Below are 25483 nucleotides of genomic sequence, written 5' to 3'. Positions count from 1 at the left end.
CAATTCCCTCAACCGGGGAGGCCCCTCAGCCAGCACCCGCGTGCATCCGTGGCGGTTCACACCGAGGGCGCTGACGGACACCGCAAAGTCCGCTCCGTCTCCTGCCGGGCCTGGCCCTCGCCAAGGTGCGCCACCTCGGAACCGACGCCGGCGCCGCGGCCCATTTAAGGACGGGAGGGCGGGCCCGGGAAGGCTCCGCCCCGCGTGACGTCAGCGCGCACCGCGGCGTGTGACGCTCTGGTTGCCGCAGAGACGCCCCGCCCCCGCGCGGCGCTGCGGAACCGGAGCTCCGGGCGGCGTCGGCAGCGGCGCGAGAGGCGACGAGGCCGGGGCGGCAGGAGCCGGCGCGGCGAGGGCGGCGGGGACGGAGCAGACCACGACGAAGGCGCACAGGCAGCCGGGCCGGGCCGGGCCACGGGGAGAGCGGCCGGCGGGCAGCGGGCGGGAGGCCGGGCGGGCCACGGGCAGCCACCGAGCCGCGAAGCGACATGGTGCTGCTCAAGGAGTAGTGAGTGTCCGGCGGCCGTGCGGAAGCGGGGAGGAGGGAGGGTGGGGACGACCGCCGGGGCGACGGCGCGGCGGGGGACGCAGGGCCCGGATGGACGGAGGGGCGGCGGGGACGGGGGTCGCCTGAGGCGGGCCCAGCGGGGACGGAGGGGATCCGGGGCGGGCGGCACCTGAGGCGGGGCCCACGGGGCACGGAGGGCGGCCGGGACGTGGAGGAGCAACCGGGGCATGGACGGGCGGCCGGGACGTTCGGCATCTGAGCCGGGGCCCACGGGGCAGGGACGGGCGGTCGGGGCGTGGAGGGGCCCACGGGCACGGAGGAGCGACCGGGGCGGACGGCTCCTGAGGCGGCCCAGGGGGCTCGGAGGCCCAAGTGGACCCGAGGAGAGGCAGGGGACAGCGAGGGCCAGGCCGGGCCCGAGACGGGGTCAGGGCAGGGAGCGCCGGCCCGGGACTGGGGGAGGCCGAGGGGTCGCCGAGCGCTGGGAGGGCTGTGGGGTCGCCCTGCGCGGGCCGAGGAAGAGGCGCACCGGGGCAGGCAGGGCGGTGGGGAGGGGTGGAGGGCCGAACAGTCCACACGGAGAGCCGGGTGGGTGGGTCAGAGGCTCCGGGATGGAGTCGGGATGGGGAGGGGGAGGAGCGGCCGTCTTAGGCATCGGGTGAGGGGTGGTGGTAATTGGACGCAGGAGGAGGACTAGGAAGTCAGCGCCCTGCTCGGGCGACAGGGGAACGGTCAGAGGAGATAAAGCAGAAGGGACTGAGTTGGGGGCCCGAGTGACCGTGGTGCTCAGGCAGCGGGTGCAGAAGAGGAGGCTTTTGGAACAAGCTTGGGATGACTGCTTGGGACTTTGGGGACACTTGGGCGAGGAGGCCAGAAAATGTTGGGTAGGCGGCCAGGAAGTTACCAGGGTCGAGGCTGGCCCGGAAAGAGAGTATGTTTGTGGATGAGTATCCCTGTTGTTGGAGATGGGGGAGACCCAGGGCCAGCTTGTTTCTAGGGGATTCTCAGTCTTGGTGCAAAGAGGGAATTCTTTGAGGAATTGAGGGGTCCATGAAGCTGTGAACTGGGGAGAGATGGTAAAGGGGGTGCGGAGTTCTTGAGTAGTGAAGAGGGGTACGTGGGAAACTGGTGACATCTGGAAGGAGTTGCAGGATGATGGGTTTGCTCCTGAAATCCCGGGGACTGGGGGGACAGGTGGAGATGTTTGGCGGAAACTGGTGACATCTGGAAGGAGTTGCAGGATGACGGGTTTGCTCCTGAAATCCCGGGGACCAGGGGACAGGTGGAGATGTTTGGCGTACTAAATCTTTCAAGTACCAGATGACCCATTGTAGAAGCTCAGGGTTCCAAGTAAACATCACAGGATGTTTTTCCTCCCTGAGAGGAGAGATTGGATGTGTGTGTACGTATCTGTGTGTGCGTGTGCGTGTGCGTGCGCACGTGTGTGCACAGAATTTACAGTGAAACTGCTTTCCTGGAGGGAAGGCACGCGGGCAGCATAGGGCCAGAAGCCCCAGGAGTGGGAGATGGCCAAAGAGAGCAACTTGTGGGGTGCTCTCGGCAGCCAGGCAGGCGTGCACAGGGCTCTTTCCACTTTGTCAGCCAAGGCACTTTGACCATCCCCACCATGCTGGCTCCTTGGAGGTGCTTAGGACATTTAGGGCACAGAGTGGAGTTTGGGTAACAGAGGGAGCCGAGACCCACATGGCATCCCAGCTGAACACCTCATCTGAAGAACGTTATTTTGAGGCCTCACCCGCTCTGTTTCTTGACATCCAGTCTGATGTGAATTCAGCCAGGGTTCGGAGCTTTTCGTGGTGAGAAGGAAGACCTTTAGGATGCCAACAGGAGAACGTGGTACGCTTTGGGTTTTAATCTTCAGTGCCCAGACTGACAGGCTTTTCCCACCTTCTGATTTGTTTTTCTGTTCCCAGATGAATCCTAGAATCTGTAGAAATCTGTGGTTTTGAAATGAAGGTCAGGCAGGGAAAGGAAGGGACCTTCAGAAGAGATCTGAGTGAGGTTTGAAGAGAGGCATTCCTTTCCCCTTCTTTGTTCTCCTCCCCTTGAAGCCTGCGAGGGAAAAGTCCAAGGTGCCGGAGATGCAGAGCCTGCCTGGCATCTGCGTTTCCTTCCTGCCCGACTTGTGCCGTGTGCGTGCATCCCTGGGCAGGGGCCAGGGGAGGAGCAGGGGCATCCGAGACACTTGGCTGTGGCTGCAGCGCTGCAGCCTCTGGAAAGGGTGCGAGTGAAGGTCACGTTAGAGTGAGCCCTGCTCCAGGCCCAGCCCGGCAGTTCCTCTGTGGCCCCGTCCTTTGGAATTGTACCCGATTGCTGCCGTCGTGGTTTTGTTCCCGAGGAGCAAGGGGGCAGTGTCTGAGTGTGCAGCTGTCCTGCCAGCAGCCTCAGCGCATCCCGTCAGGAATTGGCCCATGTCACTCTCTTCTGAGTGAGACTTGGTTCCCACCCAGTGTCTGCAGGTTGCCCCTGTTGATTTTTCCAACACCACTTCTGACAGGATTCTACTATTTAATTTGATTGCTGCTAACTCTCGGGTGTGATTTTGACTGCTGTTCTTGAAGATAAAAGGCTTATTGTTTTCTAGGAAGTTTCTTCCGAGGGTGCGGAAATTCCGGCCTCCAAGTCGGGAGTATTTTTCTGCACCGCTGGCTTTGTCTAATGGGAGGGGAGCCTCGGTGGCCGCATCCAGTAAACTGGAGGATTCACGTTATTGAGTGGCTCAGGAGGAAGGGAGTTGTTAGCAGGCAGTAAAGATTTGGAGCCCATTTTGTTTTTCCTGCTACTTTCATGCTTGGTGCCTTGCCTTTAATGTGATGTTTTCCTCAGACTCCTCTGTGTCCTTCTTGCTTCCTGGGAGACCTTTGTGGAACTAGAAAATAGCTGTTTACCAGCCTGGAGCAAGGAGCCTGAGTGGTGAACCCACTGCGTGCGGAAGGCACAGCAGCTCATGCTTCACTACACATGCCAGACACAAAAGGACTCAGAGGGCTCCAGCAAGGGTCTGGGGACCGAGCATCTAAGCTTGGGAACTGGCTTGACTTGTATGGGTAAAACCAAGAGTTTTTGTCTTAGCTCTCCCGCCTCACAGCTTTGAACTGGGAGTTGGCTGTTGGCCTGCATTTCAAATGCAAGGCACCCGGAGAAGTGCTGCTAGCCCTAGCACCTCTGTGGGGTTGTGACCCGGTGAAGACTTTGCCGGCCGTGGCTTCTCCAGCAGGTCATTGGTGGCATCTCCAGCAATTGGTGGTCATTGAGTTGGAGAAGAAGAAAAGGAAATGATAAATTGGGATTCCTTTGGACAGCTCCTGGAGGTTAGGACATAAGTTGAATGCCCTCTTGGTGGCCTTGTGGTGGCAGCTTGGATTGTAATATCCGGCCCCGAGCAGGCGCCTGGTGTGTGTTCTTAGGGTGATTAAGGCTTCAAGGGGCTTGGTCCCTTCCTGGCCTTTCCCCGGAGGGCTGTTCTTGGGAGGTTGGATCCACAGCAATGTAAGTCCCCAGGGCCTCTTCTTTGGGTCTGAATCCTCGCTGTGGTAGGTCCTCCTGTGTTAACCTGTCTTGCTAGACTCACTGGCAGGTCCTCGTTGGCAAGTTTGGGTGAAGTTAATCATCCATGTGTCCAGCTCCATGTGAGGTGGAGGCCTGGGAAGTAGCTGGGGGAGGACAGGTTTGGACTGAATCGCAGGGTTCTAACTGGGAGGCTTCCGAGGCACAGAGGGTCCTGTCCTCAGAGCGCTCAGAGGGCCATTCTGTGCGGGCGGGGTGGGGAGGTTTCATCATGAGTTTAGTGTCTTACACAATAGAATGCTGACTGGGGGGGGTCACCGCGTCACCCGAGTTTAGTGTCTTACACAATAGAATGCTGACTGTTTTAGGATGATGCTTTAAAGAGCCTCCAGCAGATTGCACAGCCTAAAGTTGATACTCTCTTTTTCCTTTCTTATAGTCGAGTAATCCTGCCTGTGTCCGTAGATGAGGTAAGTCCTCTTTCTTTCTAGTCCATAGTTGTGTGTAACTGTTTGTGACCATTGACTAAGTTGGGCTCTGAGTGGTCATCCTCTTTATGTAGTTTTCTTATTTGTTCTAACATAAAGATTTCAACGTGAATTTTCCTGGTGCCACTTTCAGTTGAAAAATGGCACTTAATTTTAATATCTGGGCAACTGTGTGCAACCTGCCCCTAGCTGTTGGTATGCTGGATGACTCTGAGTAGAGACTAAACCAGCCCCTTTTATCTGCTGGGGCTGGGCATGTTTGGGGACATGTTTTTTTGTTGTTGTTGTTGTTGTTGTTTTGAGACGGAGTCTCGCTCTGTCTCCTAGGCTGCAGTGTAGTGGTGTGATCTCGGTTCACTGCAACCTCTGCCTCCTGGATTCAAGCAGTTCTCCTGCCTCAGCCTCCCAAGTTGCTGGGATTACAGGTGTGTACCACCACACCTGGCTAATTTTTGTATTTTTAATAGAGATGGGCTTTCACCATGTTGGCCAGGCTGGTCTCGAACTCCCGACCTCAAGTGATCCGCCCGCCTCAGCCTCCCAAAGTGCTGGGATTCCAGGCGTGAGCCACCGCACCCAGGCGGGGACACATTATTGATGGGATCAAGTGTATGCATTTCTGGGACCTCCATGACTCAGCTGGCAAGTGTGTGTGGCTCTTTCTAGTTGTGCAGCAAACCAGCAGGGCAGGAAATCTCTTGAGGCCCTCCCTAGTCACGATGGGTCACTGCTGGAAAGACCAAGACACAGAACCCTCCTTTTACAAAGGGCAGGGAATAACAAATAGACTTGACTTGCCCTCTGTCCTTTTATAGTTCCTGGGTCTGACATCCTTGTATGTGGGGATCTGGCAGCAGGATTTGCTGTAAGAAGGTTCATAGGCCATGCTGACTCAGAGTCAGTCTCTTGGACAACAGAAAACTGTCACGGAACCTCCCTTGTCTCACTCTTTCCCTGAGCTTCTTCCACTCTCCTCTCCTGGCACAGCCCACCCCACCCCAGCTTCCAGTTAAACTCGAGTTTGGGTGAGGTTCATCAGTCAGTATAGTGCCTCCAGTCACTGGGCTTCGTCTCTCTTTCCTGCAGTGTCAGCATGAAGCTCCTGTGATAACTTCCACTCTGTTCCAAATATGAACTGGACCTTTGAAAAATGAAATCAGGCCAACAGAGCCTGCAGCACATTTAGCTGAGACAGACATCCAGGCTTGTTGGCCCCCGAGAGGGGTGGGCAGACATTGGCCCTTTAGAGGATTGCCTCCACGGGTGGGCTACATATCCGATAAGAGCTGTGGGGATCCGGGGAGGGGCCAGAGGTGGGCCCTGACCATGATCTGGGGGTTCTGGGAAGGGCAGAAAAGAGAAACGAGACTGGGGAACCTGGGAATCTGGGAAAATGAGGGAATGACTGGGTAGGTGGCTCTGATCCCTGTCGGCACTGGGGCCTGAGAACCAGGTGCCTGGGCTAATAGGTATTGGCTTGGAAAGGGTCTTGTTAACCCACCTGCTTTGGCCATGCTGTCTTTATTTTTTTTACCTTATAATATTTCTTTTAAATAGTGGAGATAGAGTCTCACTGTGTTGTCCAGGCTGGTCTTGCCTCAAGCAGTCCTCCTGCCTCAGCCTCCCAGAGTGCTGGGATTACAGACGTCAGCCACTTCACCCAGCCTGTGCTGTCTTTATTAAAAATAGCAAGCAATGATTTTCCAAACCAGAAGGCCAAGCAGGAAAGCCCAGCATGTCCCTCGCCCTCACACTCAGCTCTTGGGGAGGTGTCTAGTGACATCCTCCCTGCTGCACACCCTGCACATCCTAACGATCCCACCCTGATCGTTAGGAACTCGGGATTTCCTCGGCGGGGTGATTGGGGTGAAATGGATCCTTTGATAGGGAGTTTCTTGATGGAACAAAGGGCTGCAGACCAAGGAGGGCCAGCCTGTCCTGGAGCCCCTGGGGCTGCTCTTGGAGTGAGGCTGAAGGGCCTGACACTGATGGCTGATGGTGGGGCCAAGACTGGAAGGAAAGGGGAACCTCCACCTTGACAGCATCCACAGCTGGCGGGTTTTCGCTTGTGATGGTTTTTCTGCAGCATTGAGGAAGTGGTGGGGCAGAGTTGGGTAGTCAGAGCCTGAAGTCTGAGCAGAAGTTTGGGAAGTGAATGCTGATCAGGATTCAGCTGTCTGCCTGGCGGTGGTCAGCCCATTCTCAGCAGGAAACCATTGACGAGAAAGTACCACGTGGCCTGGGTAGGGTTGAAGCAGAACTTAGTTTCAGAGGATTAGAAAAATCTTGGAGGGGAAGGCTGAGGAAGAAACAAGTCGTGATCAACCTTTTTTTTTTTTTTGAGACGGAGTCTCCCTCTGTCGCCCAGGCTGGAGTGCAGTGGCGCGATCTCGGCTCACTGCAAGCTCCGCCTCCCGGGTTCATGCCATTCTTCTGCCTCAGCCTCCCAAGTAGCTGGGACTACAGGCACCGCCACCTTGCCCGGCTAGTTTTTTTTGTATTTTTAGTAGAGCTGGGGTTTCACCGTGTTAGCCAGGATGGTCTCAATCTCCTGACCTCATGATCCGCCCGCCTTGGCCTCCCAAAGTGCTGGGATTACAGGCGTGAGCCACCACGCCTGGCCATGATCAACCTTCTCAGAGTCTTTGTCAATAACTCCATCCTGACTCACAATTCCTATGGGAACAGCTCAGTGCCATGTGGCTGGTGGATTCGCTTCCTAAATTGGAGGCCATGACTTGAGGCCCTTGCAGTTTTCTGATTTAGGGGGAAAAGTGAAGAAAGAGAAAGAGAAGGTCATGCCTGTGTAATCATTCTGATGGCCTGCAGCAGTGTTTTGGGGGCAGAATTAGCTTCTGGGTGGCCAGAGCCTTTGGTCTAACACTGAGTGTCCAGGCATTGTGCAGCAGAGCGAGAATGCCCTGGCTGTGTGACGTGCGTGTGTCCACCAATGCTTCCTGGCGCAGGTCAACCGGCTGCTTTACTTCTTGTTTCCAGAGATTCGTGGCACCATTCTCCCTCTGGTAGCCAGCCTGACAGGGCCATGTTGGTGGGACCAGTGCTGCACTGTTGTTTATGACATGTTTCATATCGTATTTCGGGCCCACCCACTGGGCTCCCCCTCCCAGAGTGCCAAAGTGGTGGAGTCTCTGTTTTTCTTAGTTGAATGACTTAGTTCTTTGGGACAAGCGAACAAATCTCAAGAGCAAGGAACATCATCGTAGGTCTGAGGAGGCTGCAGCCCCAGTCTTCTTGGAGTTTTTTAAAATCTGATTTAATGATCTGACCCCCCCACTCCTCCTATCTCCGCCCCATCTGAGTCTGACTGCTTTCCCGGGGGGCAGAGCAGCTGTGCCAAAAGGAACTCTGTAACGTGAAAAGCGCCCTTCACTTGTGGCTTGTGCAGGCCAGTCTTCCTTACCCCTTTAGATTTACAAAACTGCCTTCACTTGTCTCATTGGGATTAAAGGATCAGAATATCAAGAGAGATTAAAGGGGGAAGATGCCAGCCAACAGGCTGATCCTCTTAGAACCTGCCCTCTGATTCCGGCAGCTGAAGAGAAACCAAGGCGATGAGTCTCTGCCTGGGGGCCCCCTTCCCAAGTGGCACCACTAGCCGGGAACCTCGTCCCCTCCACCAGGCCCTCTCCCCCGCCTGTCCTTTAGAATTGCTGAGTCAGTGGTTAGATGTTCTTACGACTCTTCTCTGAAACGGAGTTTCTGCTCCTTCTTAGGCACCCCTGGCTCAGCCAAGCCCTGACCCCCTTGACGGGTTTTCATGTGTGCCTAGCTAGGTGGTGGACTTGGAAAGGCACAGGGACAGCTTGGGGCTCCAGGGGGCATTGAGGCAGCACTGATGCAGCTTAGGATTAGCAAGGTCGAGGTGACTGGCTTTCACCCAAATGTTCCTCTTTATGGATTTAACTGAGCCTTGGTTGCTTGCCCCTTTTCATGGCATTTTGTTCTGGAATTTTGCTTTGAAAGTTAGGGCTCTTTCAGCCTTTTGGTGAGCAGTGAATTGTCCTGGTCCCCTGCTTCACCTTCCAGATTTTGCCCGGAAATGTCCCTGCAGTGCTTAGGAAGCTGCCTGGTAGAGCAGGTTTCCAGGTTTGAGGCGAAGCAGCTCTGGAAGCTGCCTCTATTCCTTGCTGTTGCAGGCAGTGATTTAAGTGGCAGCTGCCTAGAGATACATCCTTTCTTTTTAATCTCAAAGAGAGAAAAACCCGGTGCCTGTAATCCCAGCTACTTGGGAGGCTGAGGCAGGAGAATCGCTTGAACCCTGGAGGTGGAGGTTGCCATGAGCCGAGATCGCACCACTGCACTCCAGCCTGGCGACAGAGCAAGACTCTGTCTAAACAAAAAAAAAAGAGAGAGAGAAACACCCTGGCCTTCCCCCCAGGGGTACCAGGAGTTGGGGGGAGAGGGCGTAGAGCTCGAGGAAACCCTTTGTCCCTCCCCGCACCCCCCCCAGCATGTGGGGTCATCCCGTAGCTTATTCCCTTTGTCTCACACTCCCTAAGCTGTCACGCCTGATAGGGCTGTGGTAGGAAAGACACATCTGTTGGTGTAGATATAACTTCCTGCGTCAAATGTTGCTGTTCATTTTCTTTTCACCTTGTTTTCTCCTCTGGACGGCTTCTCAGAGGAGAGGGCAGAAGGACTGAGTCCGGGCACTGCCTAGGTCCTTGGCCCTAACACAGCCATCCTGACAGGGTCAGAGGAGGCCAATCATGTTGACTGGTGACTTGATAGGGTGGCATGTGACCCAAATAAAGGAAAACTAGGCTTTTGCCGTGTAGTAAGTGCCAACACAGAGGGTGTACCCAGCTGGCACAGACTGTGGGGCAGGAATCTGTGATATCTAATGTGGGAAGGAGGAATACTTGCTTCGGCCCCACCAGGAATCTGGAAAGTGTCAAGAGGTTTCATTGCCTGAAAGAGCTACTTGCGGGGTGAGGAGAGGCCTAACACTGGAGAAGAAGCAAGTAGATGAGCCAGTTTTACCATTGAGGTTGTGGATTTCACAGAGCGCTGAGCACCTTTCTTTGACAAGAAATCATGTCTTAGGATCTATTTAAATGAGTGAGATAAAGTGATTTCTAGCAACCAACCCAGATCTTCCAGGGTCTTAATACCAGAAGCAGGTTCAGCACAAAAGCTCCTTTGGACTCTGTAATCTGTTTTCTGCATGGTGGTGTGAGGTTAAGTAGATTCACCTGCCTCTTTAAATCCTGACGGATTGACTGGGAACAGTGGCTCCTGCTTATAATGTCAGCACTTTGGGAGGCGAAGGTGGGAGGATGGCTTGAGACCAGGAGTTTGAGACCAGCCTGAGCAACATAGCAAGACCCTGTCTCTACCAAAAAAAATAAATAAATAAAAATAAACCCTGATGGATGATGTGAAAATGAGAAGGATGAAATAAACATGTCTGATGGGTCAGGAGGGGCCATGGAGCAGCACTCTCTGTTGCTTTGGGTGGATTTGGGCAAGGCCTGATGGGAAACTCCAGAGTGAGCTCCTGCATGAGGAGACCCCAGGGTGATCCAATTAGACACTTACTGGCAGCTGGATTATGTGTCACCATTGAGAAGAGTCTGTGTTGAGAATAACATCTGTCTCTGTTCCTTTAGTATCAAGTAGGGCAGCTGTATTCTGTGGCTGAGGCCAGTAAAAACGAAACGGGTGGTGGTGAAGGCGTGGAGGTCCTGGTGAACGAGCCCTATGAGAAGGACGGTGAGAAAGGCCAGTACACACACAAGATCTACCACCTGCAGAGGTACGCAGCGCGGGCAGCGGGCTGGATGCTGGCTTTCGTGTGTGTGTGTGTGTAAATGAGTGTTACTTCCTGTATTGTTTTATATAGATGGGCTTATACTAATTGTTGTAGCTTAACAACTAATGTTAGTAGTTATATACTGACTATGTAAATGTTATACTCACATTTATATAGATGGGAATATACTCTTCTGTTTTGTTACTTATCATGGCTGCCTCTCTCGGCCTGTTCTGTCTGCCTCAGTCTCTGAAGTCCACATAGGATTCACAGTGTCACAGGGTACAGATGTGCTGCAGGTTGTCTAACCCTCCTCTCCTGATGCGTGTGTCAGTCATTTCCAGATGCCTACATAATCCAGTAAAACTCCTTCTGTGTAAATCTTCTGATGGCCTTGTATATGCAGATCTTCAGCAAATATTCCTAAAACTGAATTCCTAGAGTTGCTGGGCTGGTAGGATTTTAAATTCTGATAATGTGAAATCGGTTACCAGAGAAATTTTGGTACCTCTCTTTGGATCAAAGGCATGAGTATTTAATGAAGCTTGAACTGATTTGTGTACTGGAATCCATATCAAACTATACAAATTTGCTGAATCCCTAACCAAAAGAGTAATACTTCAGGAAACGATGAGCAGACCCAAAGGGCATTGATGATGTTAATCATACATCAGCTTGAATGGAAGCCAAACCAAGCTCGTTTTAGCAGCTATCCAGAACTGGAGAAGGGAAACCTGAGTCTTTTTAAAAATTGTGATAAAGTACACATAACATAAAATTCACCATTGTGACCATTTTTAAGTATACAGTTCAGTGACATTAAGTCCATCCACACTGCTGTGAAACTGAAACCTGGATCTTAATTTCTAGTCTCTGAACTGAACTGAAATCAGTTGACTTTCATTTGGTCAAAGCCCCACTTCACTGTGGTCTGTCACTTTAATGGTGTCAGAGTACTAACTCCAGAGGGTCCAGGACCTCAGTGCCGGGGTGCGAGGAGAGCAGTGCTGTGCAGTGGGGAGGAACCTCGCCATCACTCAGTCTCCTTGCCAGCACACTTTTTCTCCATGTCTCCTATTGCTCCTCCTCTGGTGTTTGTATTTCTTAAAGAGAATTTTGAAGAGAGATGGTGAATTGGTATTTTAGGTAGAAGGGGCCAGTTGTTTCCTCAAGACTAAGTTGGTCCAACCAAAGTGACAGAGACGAGGTCTCTCCATATAAAAGGTAGGACCTGGCTGGGCTCTTCGGGGACTCACACTTGTAATCCCAGCACTTTGTGAGGCCAAGGCGGGCAGATCATTTGAGTTCAGGAGTTTTGAGACCAGCCTGGGCAACATAGCGAGACCCCGTCTCTACAAAAAATAAACAAAATTAGCCAGGTGTGGTGGCAGGTGCCTGTAATCCCATCTACTCAGGAGGCTGAGGTGGGAGGATCATCTGAGCCCAGGAGGTCAAGGCCACAGTGAGCCATGGTCACACCACTGCACTCTAGCCTGGGCCACAGAGTGAAATCCTGCCTGTCTTCTGAAAAAAAAAGAAAGAAAAGGCCAGCAGTGACTGCTGCCACTACCTCTTCCCATGGTGACAAGAGAAACTTTACTGTATCAGCCATCTAGCTGCCCAAATCAGAAAAGAGAGCCCGCCCCCCACCACACACACACACACACACACACACACACACACACACACACACGCGCTCGTCCTTCATATCACATCAAGTCCTGCTGACTCCATCTCCTTAGTGTCTCGAACATGTCCCTTCCTTGCCTTCTCTTGCCTGGATTACTACAGCAGCTTCTACTGAGTCTCCCTGCCTTCCAGTTCTCCGCACTGCTTCAAGTGTTCAGTCTGGATGGTCTGTCACTCCCAGCGCCACAACTACCGACGGCTTCCCTTTGCCTTCGCGATGAAGTCCATGCTCTCTGACATAGCTTACAGGACCTTTTAGCCAGCCTGGGCAACATAGCAAGACCCTGTCTCTACCAGAAAATACAAAAATGAGCCAGGCATAGTGGTGTCCACCTGTAGTCCCAGCTACTTGGGACACTGAAGTGGGAGGATCACCTGAGTCCAGGAAGTCAAGGCTGCCAGTGAGCCATGATCACACCACCGCACTCCAGCCTGGGCGACAGAGTGAGACCCTGTCTCAAAAAAAACAAAATTCTTTTAGGATCCAGCTTCAAGTGTCTCCTTGAACTCCCCACCTTGTACTGCACAGGTTACTTGAAACTTCTCTCTCTTTTCTCCAGCTTTTCCCACCCCACCCCTTTCTGTCTCTTACCTTAGCCCCACTCTCTGTTCCATGCATTGGTTCATCCTGACTTTCCCTGCAGAGCCTGCCCGGTGCACTGCGTGTCCCTCCTTATGTTCTCACAGCACTCTGCCGCCCAGGGCCCTGTGCCCACCCCATTATGGCATGAACTTACCGTGTTGTGCTTGGCCTTGTCTAGTTACACGCCCCAGTAGACCAGAAACTCCTTGAGGGTGGGAGCCACATCTGTTTGTTTCTCTGTGTGTCCCCATGCCTAGACCTAGAAATACTGGCCTGAATTGGGATGGCAGTGAGTTCATGAATCACAGAGGTCGCCCCAAGTGCTCCAGGTTAGCTGTTTGCTCTAGTTCACTCTGTCTTAGGCCTGAGGCACTAAAGCTGATGAGGTTGCCAGAGCTTGCCAAAGACTGGATAGATTATCCGTTAGAAACCAAGGACGGCCGGGCACGGTGACTCACGCCTGTAATCCCAGCACTGTAGGAGGCTGAGGCGGGCAGACTGCCTGAGGTCAGGAGTTCGAGACCAGCCTGTCTAACGTGACAAAACCCCGTCTTTACTAAAAATACAAAAATTAGCTGGGCGTGGTGGCACATGCCTGCAGTCCCAGCTACTTAGGAGACTGAGGCAGGAGAATTGCTGGAACCTAGGAGGCAGAGATTGCAATGAGCTGAGCATGCGCCACTGCCCTCCAGATTGGCGATAGAGTGAGACTCTGTCTCAAAAAAAAAAAAAAAAGGTAAAGGAATATATATACCATTTTCATTTTAATTTAAAAAATTTTTTCTAGGCCAGGCGCAGTGGCTCCCGCCTGTAATCCCAGCACTTTGGGAGGCCGAAGCAGGCAGATCACAAGGTCAGGAGATTGAGACCATCCTGGCTAACATGGTGAAAAATTAGCCGGGTATGGTGGCAGGTGCCTGTAGTCCCCGTTACTCGGGAGGCTGAGGCAGGAGAATTGCTTGAACCCAGGGGGCAGAGCTTGCAGTGAGCTGAGATTGCACCACTGCACTCCAGCCTGGGCGACAGAGCGAGACTCTGTCTCAAAAAAAAAAAAAAAAAAAATTCTAAATGTTTTCCTAGTACGTCAAATCACACACCCACCAGAAAAAAAAGGGGGGGAAGGGCAGGGCGGGGCTTATACTGTACATGTTGTTCTGTAACCTGAGATAAGAATTGAGTAGAAGAGGCTGGGCATGGTGGCTCACGCCTGTAATCCCAGCATGTTGGGAGGCTGAAGTGGGTGGATCACAAGGTCAGGAGTTCAAGACCAGCCTGGCCAACATGGTGAAACCCTTTCTCTACTAAAGATACAGAAATTAGCTGGGCATAGTGGCACGTGCCTGTAATCCCAGCAACTCAGGAGGCTGAGGCAGGAGAATCGCTTGAATCCGGGAGGCAGAGCTCGCAGTGAGCCAAGATCGCGCCACTGCCCCCCAGGCTGGGCGACGGAAGGGGACTCTGTATCAAACAAAAAAAAAAAAAGAAGAAGAAGAAAAAAAAAGAATTGAGTAGAAGAAAATATTTTGTCCTGGGAGACAAATGGGTCTGAGGCCCTCCTGGCCTCTCAGAGCTGATGAAAGCAGATCAGATAATCCTGGATCCTATACCCAAGTTAGTCAGCCAGTCACGCTGGCCCGTAAACCCAGACTGGTTCATGCTTGGAGGCATCTCCTTTGTATGTTTTTCGCACACCTTGTAGTATAATGCCGTGGGCCCAGCGACCTCTGGAAAAATGTGTAGTGTTGACGGAATGGGTGATAAGCCACAGCAGGTAGCCTGGGGTCTCCTGTGCGGTTCTGTTTCTGGTGGCTGATGGGGCACGTTGTGGGTACGTGTTAGGAGCCAGCCAAGGTGGGGTGTCAGGCTCTGACAGGTAACTTCTCACTCCTACCAGTAACCTGCTCATCTCATGGAAACTTGCTTGTCAACTCCCCATGAGGAAGCTGGATCTGAAAAGCCTCTTGTCTCCTTTCTCTCTTCCATCTCTATTTATAATCCTTTTTTTCCCCACTATAGCAAAGTACCCACGTTTGTTCGAATGCTGGCCCCAGAGGGAGCCCTGAATATACACGAGAAAGCGTGGAATGCCTACCCTTATTGCAGAACCGGTGAGTGCAGATGTGGCCACATCGGCCGGACGGGGGAGCAGCAGGGCTCTGTGTCCCACCTGCATGTTCCAGATGAGGTCAGGGAAAGGGTCAGGCTGGGGCCCCTTCAGGCTTTGGTGGGTAGCAGTGCTGTGTCCAGCACAACGTGGTGGACAGCCGGGTGGGAAGCAGCAGTCGTCATGGCCTGAGAGCATACAGCCAATCTCTCACTTGGGGATGCTGTAATAATTTTGATTGTTGTTATTCATTATAAGATTTTAGTATATTTTTCTAGTCATTTTTGTTTTTTTTTATTTGTTCATTTTTTTTGGAGATGAAGTCTCACTCTGTCGCCCAGGCTGGAGTGCAGTGGCGTGATCTTGGCTCACTGCAACCTCTGGCTCCTGGGTTCAAGCATTTCTGCTGCCTCAGCCTCCCAAGTAGCTGGGACTACAGGCGCATGCCACCACACCTGGCTAATTTTTTTGTATTTTAGTAGAGATGGAGCCTAGGTTGGTCTTGCACTCCTGACCTCAGGTGATCCGCCCACCTTGCCCTCCCAAAGTGCTGGGATTACAGATGTGAGCCACTGTACCCGACCCAGACACATTTTCTAGACAAATTTTAGATCATTACTAATTTTTTTTTTTTTTTTTGAGGTGGAGCCTGGCTCTGTCACACAGGCTGAAGAGCAATGGCACAATCTCAGCTCACCGCAGCCTCCTCCGCCTCCTGGGTTCAAGCGATTCTCGTGCCTCAGCCATACAAGTAGCTGGGATTACAGGCGCCCGCCACCATGCCCAGCTAATTTTTGTATTTTTAGTAGAGATGGGTTTTCACCATGTTGGCCAGGCTGGTCTCGAACTCCTGACTTCAAGTGATCCACCCGCCTCAGCCTCCCAAAGTGCTGGGATTACTAATATGATTACTAATTTTTTAATTACTTTTTTTGTCTCACTCTGTTGTCCAGGCTGGTGTCCAGTGGCGCAACCACAGCTTACTGCAGCCTTAACCTCCCAGGCTCAAGTGATCCTTCTGCCTCAACCTCCCAAATAGCTGGGACTATGGGCGTGTACCATCATGTCCGGCTAGTTTTTTTGTTTGTTTGTTTGTTTGTAGAGATGGGATCTCACCATGTTGCCCAGGCTGGTCTTAAATTCCTGGGCTCAAGCGATCCTCCCACCTTGGCCTCCCAAAGTGTGGCATTACAGGCATGAGCCACCGTGCCTGACCTAAGTTTCTCATTTTTCTTCAGTGAATAGAGAACATTTTCCCCGTCACTAAGGTGTCTGGTATTTGTTGGGTTTTTTTTATATTTTTTATTTATAATAACTGCATAGTATTCCATCATATGAATGAACTGTGGCTTCTGCTGAAACAGCATGTTCTGTAGTTGAGGATAGGGTGGAATTATTTTCTTAATCTTGACCAGTCTCCTGCATAGAGTTTCTGGAAAGGAAAGATTTGAACCTCCACAGAGAACTTTCTATTCTAGTCCAGACATTCTTGGATTTATTTGGATGATTCAGATTCTTAGCTTTCCAAGATTCCTAGGTTTCCAGGGCCAACTAGGACTAGACCTGTTGGGAGGGCTTAGGCCTCAACAGACTCAGACTACTTGGGAGTCTGAGGCAGGAGAATCACGTGAACCGGGGAGGCAGCTTAGGCTGGTACTGATTTATAACCCTGGGGAGTCCCAAGAGGTCCCCTGGCACTTGTATGTGAGGTGGGTGACCTTTCCTCCCGCCAGCCTCCATGTGTGGGTACAGACAGTGTTGGGCTGCGGTGTCCTCCCTGCAGCCTCTGCTGACCTGTCGTCCTTCACTTGCTTTCTTTGTTGGCACCTGGCACTCCCTACAGTCTGATGAGTCTGTGATCCTTACGTGGTGCACGTCACCCTTATCCTGTGGACTTTGGGAATGACTGCAATCCAGAACACGGGGTCATTGCTCTTTCCAACCCTCGGTGGCCCCACACAGGTTTAAGGACCTTGTATCAGGAGATGCGCGGTCGTTGGTCGGGTCTGGGATGTGTAACCCTTAGAGTTTTCTTGCTGTAGCTGAAATGCAGCCCTCCCCACTCCCTAAGCACCGGGCCGGAAGTTAGATTCTTGGAAATGAGGCACGCACACATGTTCTTAAAAGACAGGGCCAGGTGCGGTGGCTCACGTCTGTAATCCTAGCACTTTGGGAGGCTGAGGTGGGCAGATCACTTGAGGTCAGGAGTTCAAGACCGGCATGGCTAACCTGGTGAAACCCCGTTTCTACTAAAAATAAAAAATTATCTGGGCATGGTGGTGTGTGCCTGTAATCCCAGCTACGCGGGAGTCTGAGGCAGGAGAATCACTTGAACCCGGGAGGCAGAGGTTACAGCGAGCCGAGATCGTGCCATTCCACACCAGCTTGGGCAACAAGAGCAAAACTCTGTCTAAGAAAAAAAAAAGTATGCAGTGTGGCTGGGTGTGTCTGGTCTAGGGCCAAAGGTGGATTTTCTTAGTGTCTGAGAGAGTCGCAGTGAGCATGCGTTGTAAGAACCTTAGCCAACTTGGCATAAACGAGGCAAACGGATAGTGTGGACGTCTCCCTGCCTGGGGCAGGGTTCTGGGTACACAGCTTGTGCCAACTGAGAGATGCCCCGTTCTCTGTGTAATTCTGGGGAGAGTTGCAGCTGACATGGGCATTTTTCTGCACATTAAGTGATAGTTCATATATTGATCCTTGGCCAAAAGAAAAAGAAAAACGTAATTTCTGTATCAGTACCCTGCGCTTACCGATTGCGCCACTGGAGCTCCTCTGGAAAAATATAATTTCTAACTATTTCATGGAGACAGGGAGTAGGGGAAGGAAGGTTGGTTTCCTCAGTGGGTACTGGCCTCCTGTTCAGGATACACCTTCACACAGAATGGACATGTTGGATCTTAGATCTGTTTAGTTAGACACTTTCTCTTTTAAAACAAGAGGTAGAAATAGGCAAGGAAGGCTACCTTCCAGTTACCTTGGGGCTGATGGGAGAGAGGTTATTAGTTCAGACATCTTAGCTTGGCCTCAGTAGATCCAAGTTTGAAGGAAGATAGATGGAGGAGCATGAAGTAAAATGCCCCATGGCTTTTGGAAGGCTCTTCCTTACTCTGAGTGGAATGCAGACAGATTGGGACGCTCTGGTAATGATCAGCTCTTGCTGTTCTTAGCTTGTTTCCCTCTCTGTTTTTCCGTTGAAGCTGATGGGTTGGAAGTGAGGAGAGGGTAAGATAGGAGTTGGTCTGTGAATAATTGAAAGTGGGAAAAGGAAGAGAAAGTTTGTTTCTCCTTCCATCCCTTCCTGGAACCATAGCCCTCGGCTGGATGCAGTATCGCTAAGCCATGCTTTTATTTATTTATTTTAAACTTTTTTATTTTTTGAGACAGAGTCTTGCTCTGAGTCTTGCTCTGTCACCCAGGCTGGAGTACAGCGGTGCAATCTCAGCTCCCTGCAGCCTCTGCCTCCTGGGTTTAAGCAATTCTCCTGCCTCAGTCTCCCGAGTAGCTGGGATTACAGGCATGCGCCACCACGCCCTGCTAATTTTTGTATTTTTAGTAGAGACGGGGTTTCACTATGTTGGCCAGGCTGGTCTCGATCTCCTGACGTCAGGTGATCTGCCCGCCTCGGCCTCCCAAAGTGCTGGGATTACAGGCGTGAGCCACTGCACGTGGCCCTGCCATGCTTTTTTTTTTTTTTTTTTTTGAGACGGAGTCTCACTCTGTCGCGTAGGCTGGAGTGCAGTGGCCGGATCTCGGCTCACTGCAAGCTCCGCCTCCTGGGTTCACGGCATTCTCCTGCCTCAGCCTCCCAAGTAGCTGGGACTACAGGCGCCCGCCACCTCTCCCGGCTAGTTTTTTTTTTTTTTGTACTTTTTAGTAGAGACGGGGTTTCACCGTGTTCGCCAGGATGGTCTCGATCTCCTGACCTTGTGATCCGCCCATCTCGGCCTCCCAAAGTGCTGGGATTACAGGCTTGAGCCACTGCGCCCGGCCCCTGCCATGCTTTTAAAATGCCTTATTAGTCTTATTTGGAAATCCCTGCTCTCCCACTGCAAAGGATTTCCTGCGGCTTTTCTGTGTACCTCGGGTTACAGTTTGCACAACAGGGAATACTGGAATCCAGAGGTGTTTGAGGGCCTGGGAGGCCTGGAGAAGGTTTGGGGAGGATTGTTTGGTCACCGAAGTTGGCATGAAAAGGTGAGCAAGGGCTGTCACCCTCATGGATTCGGAAAGCCAGTTTGTCAGAACTGAGTGGATGTGTCTCATGGTCTCACAAAGACAAATGTATAAAAACCCCAGCGCCAATCCGTGAAGTTACACTAAAATGCAGAATGACTACCGAAACCGGGCATCCCATTTGATGATCAGGGCATTCTCTCCTTGTGGATTCTTCTACATGAGAAACCAAATTACAATCAGAACACCAGTGCATGGCGAAGAACGTCACCTTGGCTGAGTGAGCAGAGTCCTGGTCCGTTGATGAGCACGTCTCGGAGAGGCCAGACCAGGAGAGGCTTTCTCAGGGGAGGTGGATTCAGAAGAGGTGCTCAGCCGGAGGAGTTTAATGGCTGGTGTCATCAGACCAGGCCAGCCTGGCACTGCTGCCCCCACTCCAGGGATGGCGCTGCCAGAGATGCCGCATGCGCGGGCTGGGGCTCCCGGGCCCACCGGGGCACAGCAGAGTTTCTGCCGACGAGATACTGTACCCGTCATTTCCTTTTTTGTTCTAACGTGGTTTTCTTGAAGCTGCTCACAGGCGGCGACTTCAGTGGAGGCCTTTCGGTTGTGATCTGAATCTGGTGCTTCCTTCTAAGTGTCTTTCGTTGGGTTGGGGAAGTTACAGTCTTTTGGGTTATTTCTGTACATGATGGCTCTTATTCTTTTTTTTTTTTTTTCCTTTTTTTTTTTTGAGATGGAGTCTCGCTCTGTCGCCCAGGCTGGAGTGCAGTGGCCGAATCTCAGCTCACTGCAAGCTCCGCCTCCCGGGTTTACGGATGGCTCTTATTCTTTATATTTCAACTTTGCCTCATTTTGTGCTCAGGGGTAACCTTCATTTCAGTTATGGAGTTTATTAGCCCCGCATCCTCTACAAACATGGCAGTGGGCAGCCAGCAGAAATGGACATAGCTCCTAAATTCAGAGGGTACTGAATGAACCAGGCAGTCTCAGGAGCAGCTAGTCCGCTCCCCAGTGACATGAGAGCTGCAGTCATTTTCTCTGATAAATAATTGAGCCATCTTTCTAAGGGGTTCCCATTACAATGAGCAGGAGTGCCGTGCCTGGGAGGTTCGATTACAGCGAGGGGAAGGGTGCAGGAGGCAGAGACAGTGCCTGGCCCCAAGCCCCCCCGCTCTGGGCCCCGGGAGGTAGAGGCTGGGGTGGAGGTGGGAGGCGCCTGGGAATGCTCTGATGCGAGAGTGATGGGTTGCGGCACCTCCCCTGGTCAGAGCTGGTCCCTGTCAGTGTCCTGCCAAGAAGAATCCCAGGAAGCCCATGGTGGCGTCGCTTTAATTAAATTCCCTATTTGGTTTTTTGGGACATTTGTCTGAGTGAAATTTGTGGGTTGGTGCGTTAAGGTATTTCTGACTCCCTGGGGCTTGGAGGTGACTGTGGAATAAGCCACAGGGAGTGAAGAACTCTGCCATTCATCCTCCCTGTGGGGGGGGCAGATGTTTCTGCATCCTCATTAATCTTTTTCTCTCTTCTTTCCATGTCCTTGCCTGGGAGCAGTTATCACAGTAAGTACTGGCGAGGGGGCCGGAACTGTAGATGACGTGTAAGAACAGGAGAGAGAAACGTGACCGCACTGCTGGTCTCGGGTATTCTTTCCTGTGGCTGATGTTTGGAGTTGCTGAGGCTCAGTCCTGTCAATGGACTAACAAGGAACCTGTTAACTGGCATGATGACCTGCTTTAGGCTGCATTGGCCTGTGGCTCCATCAGGTGCACCCTGGCTGTGAGTCTGACTTGTACACAGTAGCTCGAGGCCGTCCCTCCCCAGGTCACACCTTTTCAAGGTTGTGGAGAGATCTCCATTCAGCTGACTTGACCGACATCCCTTTCCCATCTGTGCATCTGTTGACCCCACTGAGCACTGACCCTTGGCAAAATCGTGACGTCAGCAGGGTTTTTCTTCCACAGCCATCCCCTCTGTCATTGCCCACCCCCAGCTATTCAGCACACCCATCTGAGTGCCCTGTACCTGCCGGTAAACACTGGCTGTCTCTGGGAAACTGGGTCCTGCTGAGGAGTTAATGGGTTAATGTGTGTCTCCTTTGAGAAGTTCCAATTTTTAAGAGGCAGGAAGGGAGGGAGGCAATAATTAGCTTGAAGGGTTGAGTTACTGAGAAGAGAACTGAAGGTCTCAGCCACAGGCTAGTTGGCGGGAAGGGGGCTGTGGTCAGTATCTTTGATGGGTTAGGAAGTCTTCCTGTGCCCTTTCCACACGACTTACTACCCATCAGCACTTGGCACACTGAAGTATGCTAGAGTGGCTAAATGCATGGATTTTTGAGGTCAGACAAACCTGTTTTGAGGCCCAACTCTGTCATGATCTCTGTGACTTTTTTTTTTTTTTTTTTTAAAACAGAGTCTTGCTGTTACCTAGGCTGGAATGCAGTGGTGCAATCTCAGCTCCCTGCAGCCTCTGCCTCCTGGGTTCAGGCGATTCTCCTGCCTCAGCGTCCTGAGTAGCTGGGATTGCAGGCACCTACCACCACACGTGGATAGTTTTTGAATTTTTAGTAGAGACAGGTTTCACGATGTTGGCCAGACTGGTCTCGATCTCGTGACCTCAAATGATACACCCGCCTTGGCCTCCCAAAGTGCTGAGATTACAGGCGTGAGCCACCATGCCCAGCCCGATCTCTGTGACTTTGGTTAAATCACCTAACCTCTTTGAACTTCACTTTCCTCATCTGTCAAATGAGGGTGATTCCACAGAGCTCTCAGGCTGGGGTGGGGATTGAATGCCTGGGAATGTGGGAATCATGCATGCCTAGTGTGTCATGTGCTCCCAGTCAAGTTACTGTTACTAGAAGGCTGGAATCTCCCAGCTGCCCATGATCCATTAATGCCCATCTCCAGTAATGGGAGATGGTTACTCTCAACTGTGAACCTGTGACTTTCATGTATTTTTTTTTCCTTCTTCCAGAATGAGTACATGAAAGAAGACTTTCTGATTAAAATTGAAACCTGGCACAAACCAGATCTTGGCACGCTGGAGAACGTGAGTAGTAGTTCCCAAGAGCCCCAGGGTGAGGTCTCGAGTCTCTGCCTTGTAGCTTCTCCATCGCTCCCACGGAGTCCTCGCTGTGGTCCTCTTTTGCCTGGCCAGGAAGGCGGTGGCCTCTGCCTAGACCTGTCTTACCAGCATGGGATTGCTGTGTCTCTCATTTGCAAAATGTGATCTCCAGAACTTTTCATGAGGCTTCTTGTGCTGCTTGGATTGGTGCACTTCCTGGCACACGGGAGCTGTATTTTTAAAAGACCAAAATTACAGTTTTCTATAGAGTACAGTTTGCAGTAACTCCCCAGATGTAAAAATACACCTGTCCTTTAGCATTTCCATGCCTGGGAGTTGATCAGATAGTTATTTTCACACGTGTGAAATAACATATGTACAAGGAGACTCATTGCAGTCTTCTTTGTGTAGCCAAAGATTTAAAACAATGTAAGACCGTACTGGGCAACATAACAAGACTCTGTCTGTACCAAAAAAAAAAAAAAAAATTAGCTGGGCGTGGTGGTATGTGCCTGTGGTCCCAGCTACTCTGGAGGCCGAGGCTGGAGGATCATTTGAGGCCAGAAAGTCAAGGCCGCAGTGAGCTGTGACTGCACCACTGCACTCCAGCCTGGGCAACAGAGTGACAGACACCCTGTCTCCAAAAACAAAAAACAACGTAAGAGCCCGTTAGTAGGACAACGTTAAATGAATTGTGGTGCAGCCAAATAGTGACATCCTTGCAGCCATGAAAAAACCAGTAGGGAGCAGTCTTCAGGTTTACTGTTTAGTTAAGAATGGAAGTTATGGCCGGGCGCGGTGGCTCAAGCCTGTAATCCCAGCACTTTGGGAGGCTGAGACGGGCGGATCACGAGGTCGGGAGATCGAGACCATCCTGTCTAACACGGTGAAACCCCGTCTCTACTAAAAATACAAAAAACTAGCCGGGCGTAGTGGCGGCACCTGTGGTCCCAGCTACTCGGGAGGCTGAGGCAGGAGAATGGCGAGAACCCGGGAGGCGGAGCTTGCAGTGAGCCGAGATCTGGCCACTGTACTCCAGCCTGGGTGACTGAGCAAGACTCCGCCTCAAAAAAAAAAAAAAAAAAAAAAAAAAAAAAAAAGAATGGAAGTTATGAAACAGTGTGTATGCATTCCGCCCTTCATATTAAAATCAAAGTCCACGCACGTGGATGTTTGCATGTAGGATCTCTTAGAGGTGGCTGTTACTAGAGTGAGGGCTGGGGACAAGCAAGAGGAGGAATTACTCTGGTTACTCTCTATTGTATCCTTTTGTCCATTTTGAATTTGTGTCATAATTTTGTATTATGTGCGTGTACAGCCTGATCCGAATTATCAGCATGTTGCTAAGCAGGCACCATCTCTGGAAGGGTTTACAGTCTTTACAGCGGGGAACATGTGGAAATGGTGTGGGCACCGTGAACACCCGGAAAGCACTTTGACCTGTAGAAGTGACGTTTAGCCTGAACAGTCAGAGCATTCGTTCTCAGTCATGTCTACTTAAAATTCAGCAGGGGCTGGGCGGGGGATGGGAGGCCGAGGCGGGCGGGACACTTGAGGTCAGGAGTTTGAGACCAGCCTGTCCAGTATGGTGAAACCCCATGTCTACTAAAAATACAAAAATTAGCCGGGTGTGGTGGCGGGTGCCTGTAATCCCAGCTATTTGGGAGACTGAGGTAGGAGAATCGCTTGAGCCCAGGAGGCGGAGGTTGCAGTGAGCCAAGATCGCACCACTGCACTCCAGCCTGGGCGTCGCAACAAGACTCCATCTTAGACAAACAAACAAAACATCCAGCTGGGTGCAGTGCTGCGCACCTGTAGTCCCAGTTCCTCAGGAGACAGAGACAGGAGGATCACTCGGGCCCAGGCATGAGGATCACTCGGGCCCAGGCATGAGGCTGAGGCAGGAGGATCACTCGGGCCCAGGCATGAGGCTGAGGCAGGAGGATCACTCGGGCCCAGGCATGAGGCTGAGGCAGGAGGATCACTCGGGCCAGGGGTTCATGCCGGAGTGTGCTGTGGTCACTCCTGTGAATAGCCACTGCCTGAGAAACATGATGAGACCCCGTCTCTTAAAAAAAAAAAAAAAAAAATCCATTCTCCCATTTCTTTGGATGATTTTGTATGTAATTATATAATTACTTACCAGTAGGAATCTTACATCTGCGGCTGTGGGAATGGCAGTTTCTAGGTGTCCGTTCTCCCTAAAGGGTATTTGATAGCTGACAAAAACTGCATAGTGGTGACCCACTTGTTCCCGCAGGTGCATAAGCTGGAGCCTGAGACGTGGAAACATGTGGAAGCCATATATATAGACATTGCAGATCGAAGCCAAGTGCTTAGCAAGGTAGGATCTGTTTAAAGATGTGGGTGGCCTTTGAGATGCAGAAATGACTTCTCAATGTTAGAGAAACCAGGAAACCATACCGAACTTGGCACAAAAGGAAATTCTGATGTGTATTGTTTGTTTTATTTTTAAAAGTGAGTATTAGGAGTCGTCTTGTCTTGAGTTGGGGATACCACCAGAAAATTAGTGGCCCAAATTTATGTGCCCTGTTTGGCCTCCGAAAATTATTACTGGACTTAGTAGGTGCTGTAGCTAGAGTATTTTGCCCCGCTAAAATGATGCTTAGCCTGAAAAATCAGAGCACCAGTTCTCAAATTTATTTTTCCAACTCAGTAATTAAAAAACATTTATTTCCTGCCTACTGTGTTGTGGAATATTGTCAGGATCTCTGGGTTCCAGGTGAGGAATGCAGAATGTATGGAAAGACAGGTCCTCTGCCCTCAAGAAGTGGGTAGTAGCTTTTCAGAGTAACACACATTGCAGCAGTGTGTGTTAGGACAGTCCGCTGCTGGACCATGACCTTGGTCAGAAGAGGGACCAGGTCTTGCTTGCTCACTGTTTTGCACCCAGGAAGTGTTTGCTCATGGAATGAGGGGGTTAGATTCCTCCTCATTCATTACCATTCTTACTAGGCAGAGGCCCTGTTGGGATTAAAAGGCAGGAATGTAACTCGAATGCATGTTTGCTCTTGGTATCCCAGGGGTGTGATACGTCTTTCCTGTGGTCACTCTGCACTTAAGATATTTTGGGGCCGGGCGCGGTGGCTCACGCCTGTAGTCCCGGCACTTTGGAAGGCCAAGGTGCCCGATCATCTGAGGTCAGGAGTTCAAGACCAGCCTGGCCAACACGGTGAAGCCCCGTCTCTAATAAAAGTACAAAAATCAGCCTGGCGTGGTGGCGGGCGCCTGTAATCCCAGCTACTCGGGAGGCTGAGGCAGGAGAATGGCGGGAACCCGGGAGGCGGAGCTTGCAGTGAGCCGAGATCGCGCCACTCACTCCAGCCTGGGCGACAGAGCGAGACTCCGTCTCAGAAAAAAAAAACAAACCTTCTCAGCTTTGGGAAATACTTTATGAGAGAGAGAAATTTATTATCTTTGTTATTTTTGTTAAGTAGATGCTATGAGTTTGTATTTCCCGAGCCCACACAGAGGGACAGCTGAAATTTGAACTTCTGTTGTGGTTTAATTAACACAGGAAATTGACTGCATTAGAAATCTGTGA

General features: G+C 51.5%; 1 protein-coding gene across 1 annotated transcript in view; it reads left to right on the top strand.

Moving 5' to 3' along the window:
* Window positions 1–353: 353 nt before the first annotated feature.
* Window positions 354–25483, top strand: part of LOC105471629 (phosphatidylinositol transfer protein alpha) — a 41350-nt gene continuing 16220 nt past the window's right edge. The window contains exons 1-7 of the mRNA XM_071082089.1: window positions 354–508; window positions 4476–4506; window positions 10158–10303; window positions 14589–14680; window positions 20407–20414; window positions 21829–21903; window positions 24179–24262. Coding sequence (XP_070938190.1) covers window positions 489–508; window positions 4476–4506; window positions 10158–10303; window positions 14589–14680; window positions 20407–20414; window positions 21829–21903; window positions 24179–24262 — 456 coding nt within the window. The 5' untranslated portion in view covers window positions 354–488. The remainder of the gene's footprint in view (window positions 509–4475; window positions 4507–10157; window positions 10304–14588; window positions 14681–20406; window positions 20415–21828; window positions 21904–24178; window positions 24263–25483) is intronic.

This window comes from Macaca nemestrina, chromosome 17 (genome assembly GCF_043159975.1).
Source record: "Macaca nemestrina isolate mMacNem1 chromosome 17, mMacNem.hap1, whole genome shotgun sequence".
In the NCBI taxonomy this organism is placed as follows: domain Eukaryota; kingdom Metazoa; phylum Chordata; class Mammalia; order Primates; family Cercopithecidae; genus Macaca; species Macaca nemestrina.
The sequence above is the reverse complement of the archived record's forward strand: the minus strand, read 5'-3'. Positions and strand labels throughout refer to the sequence as shown.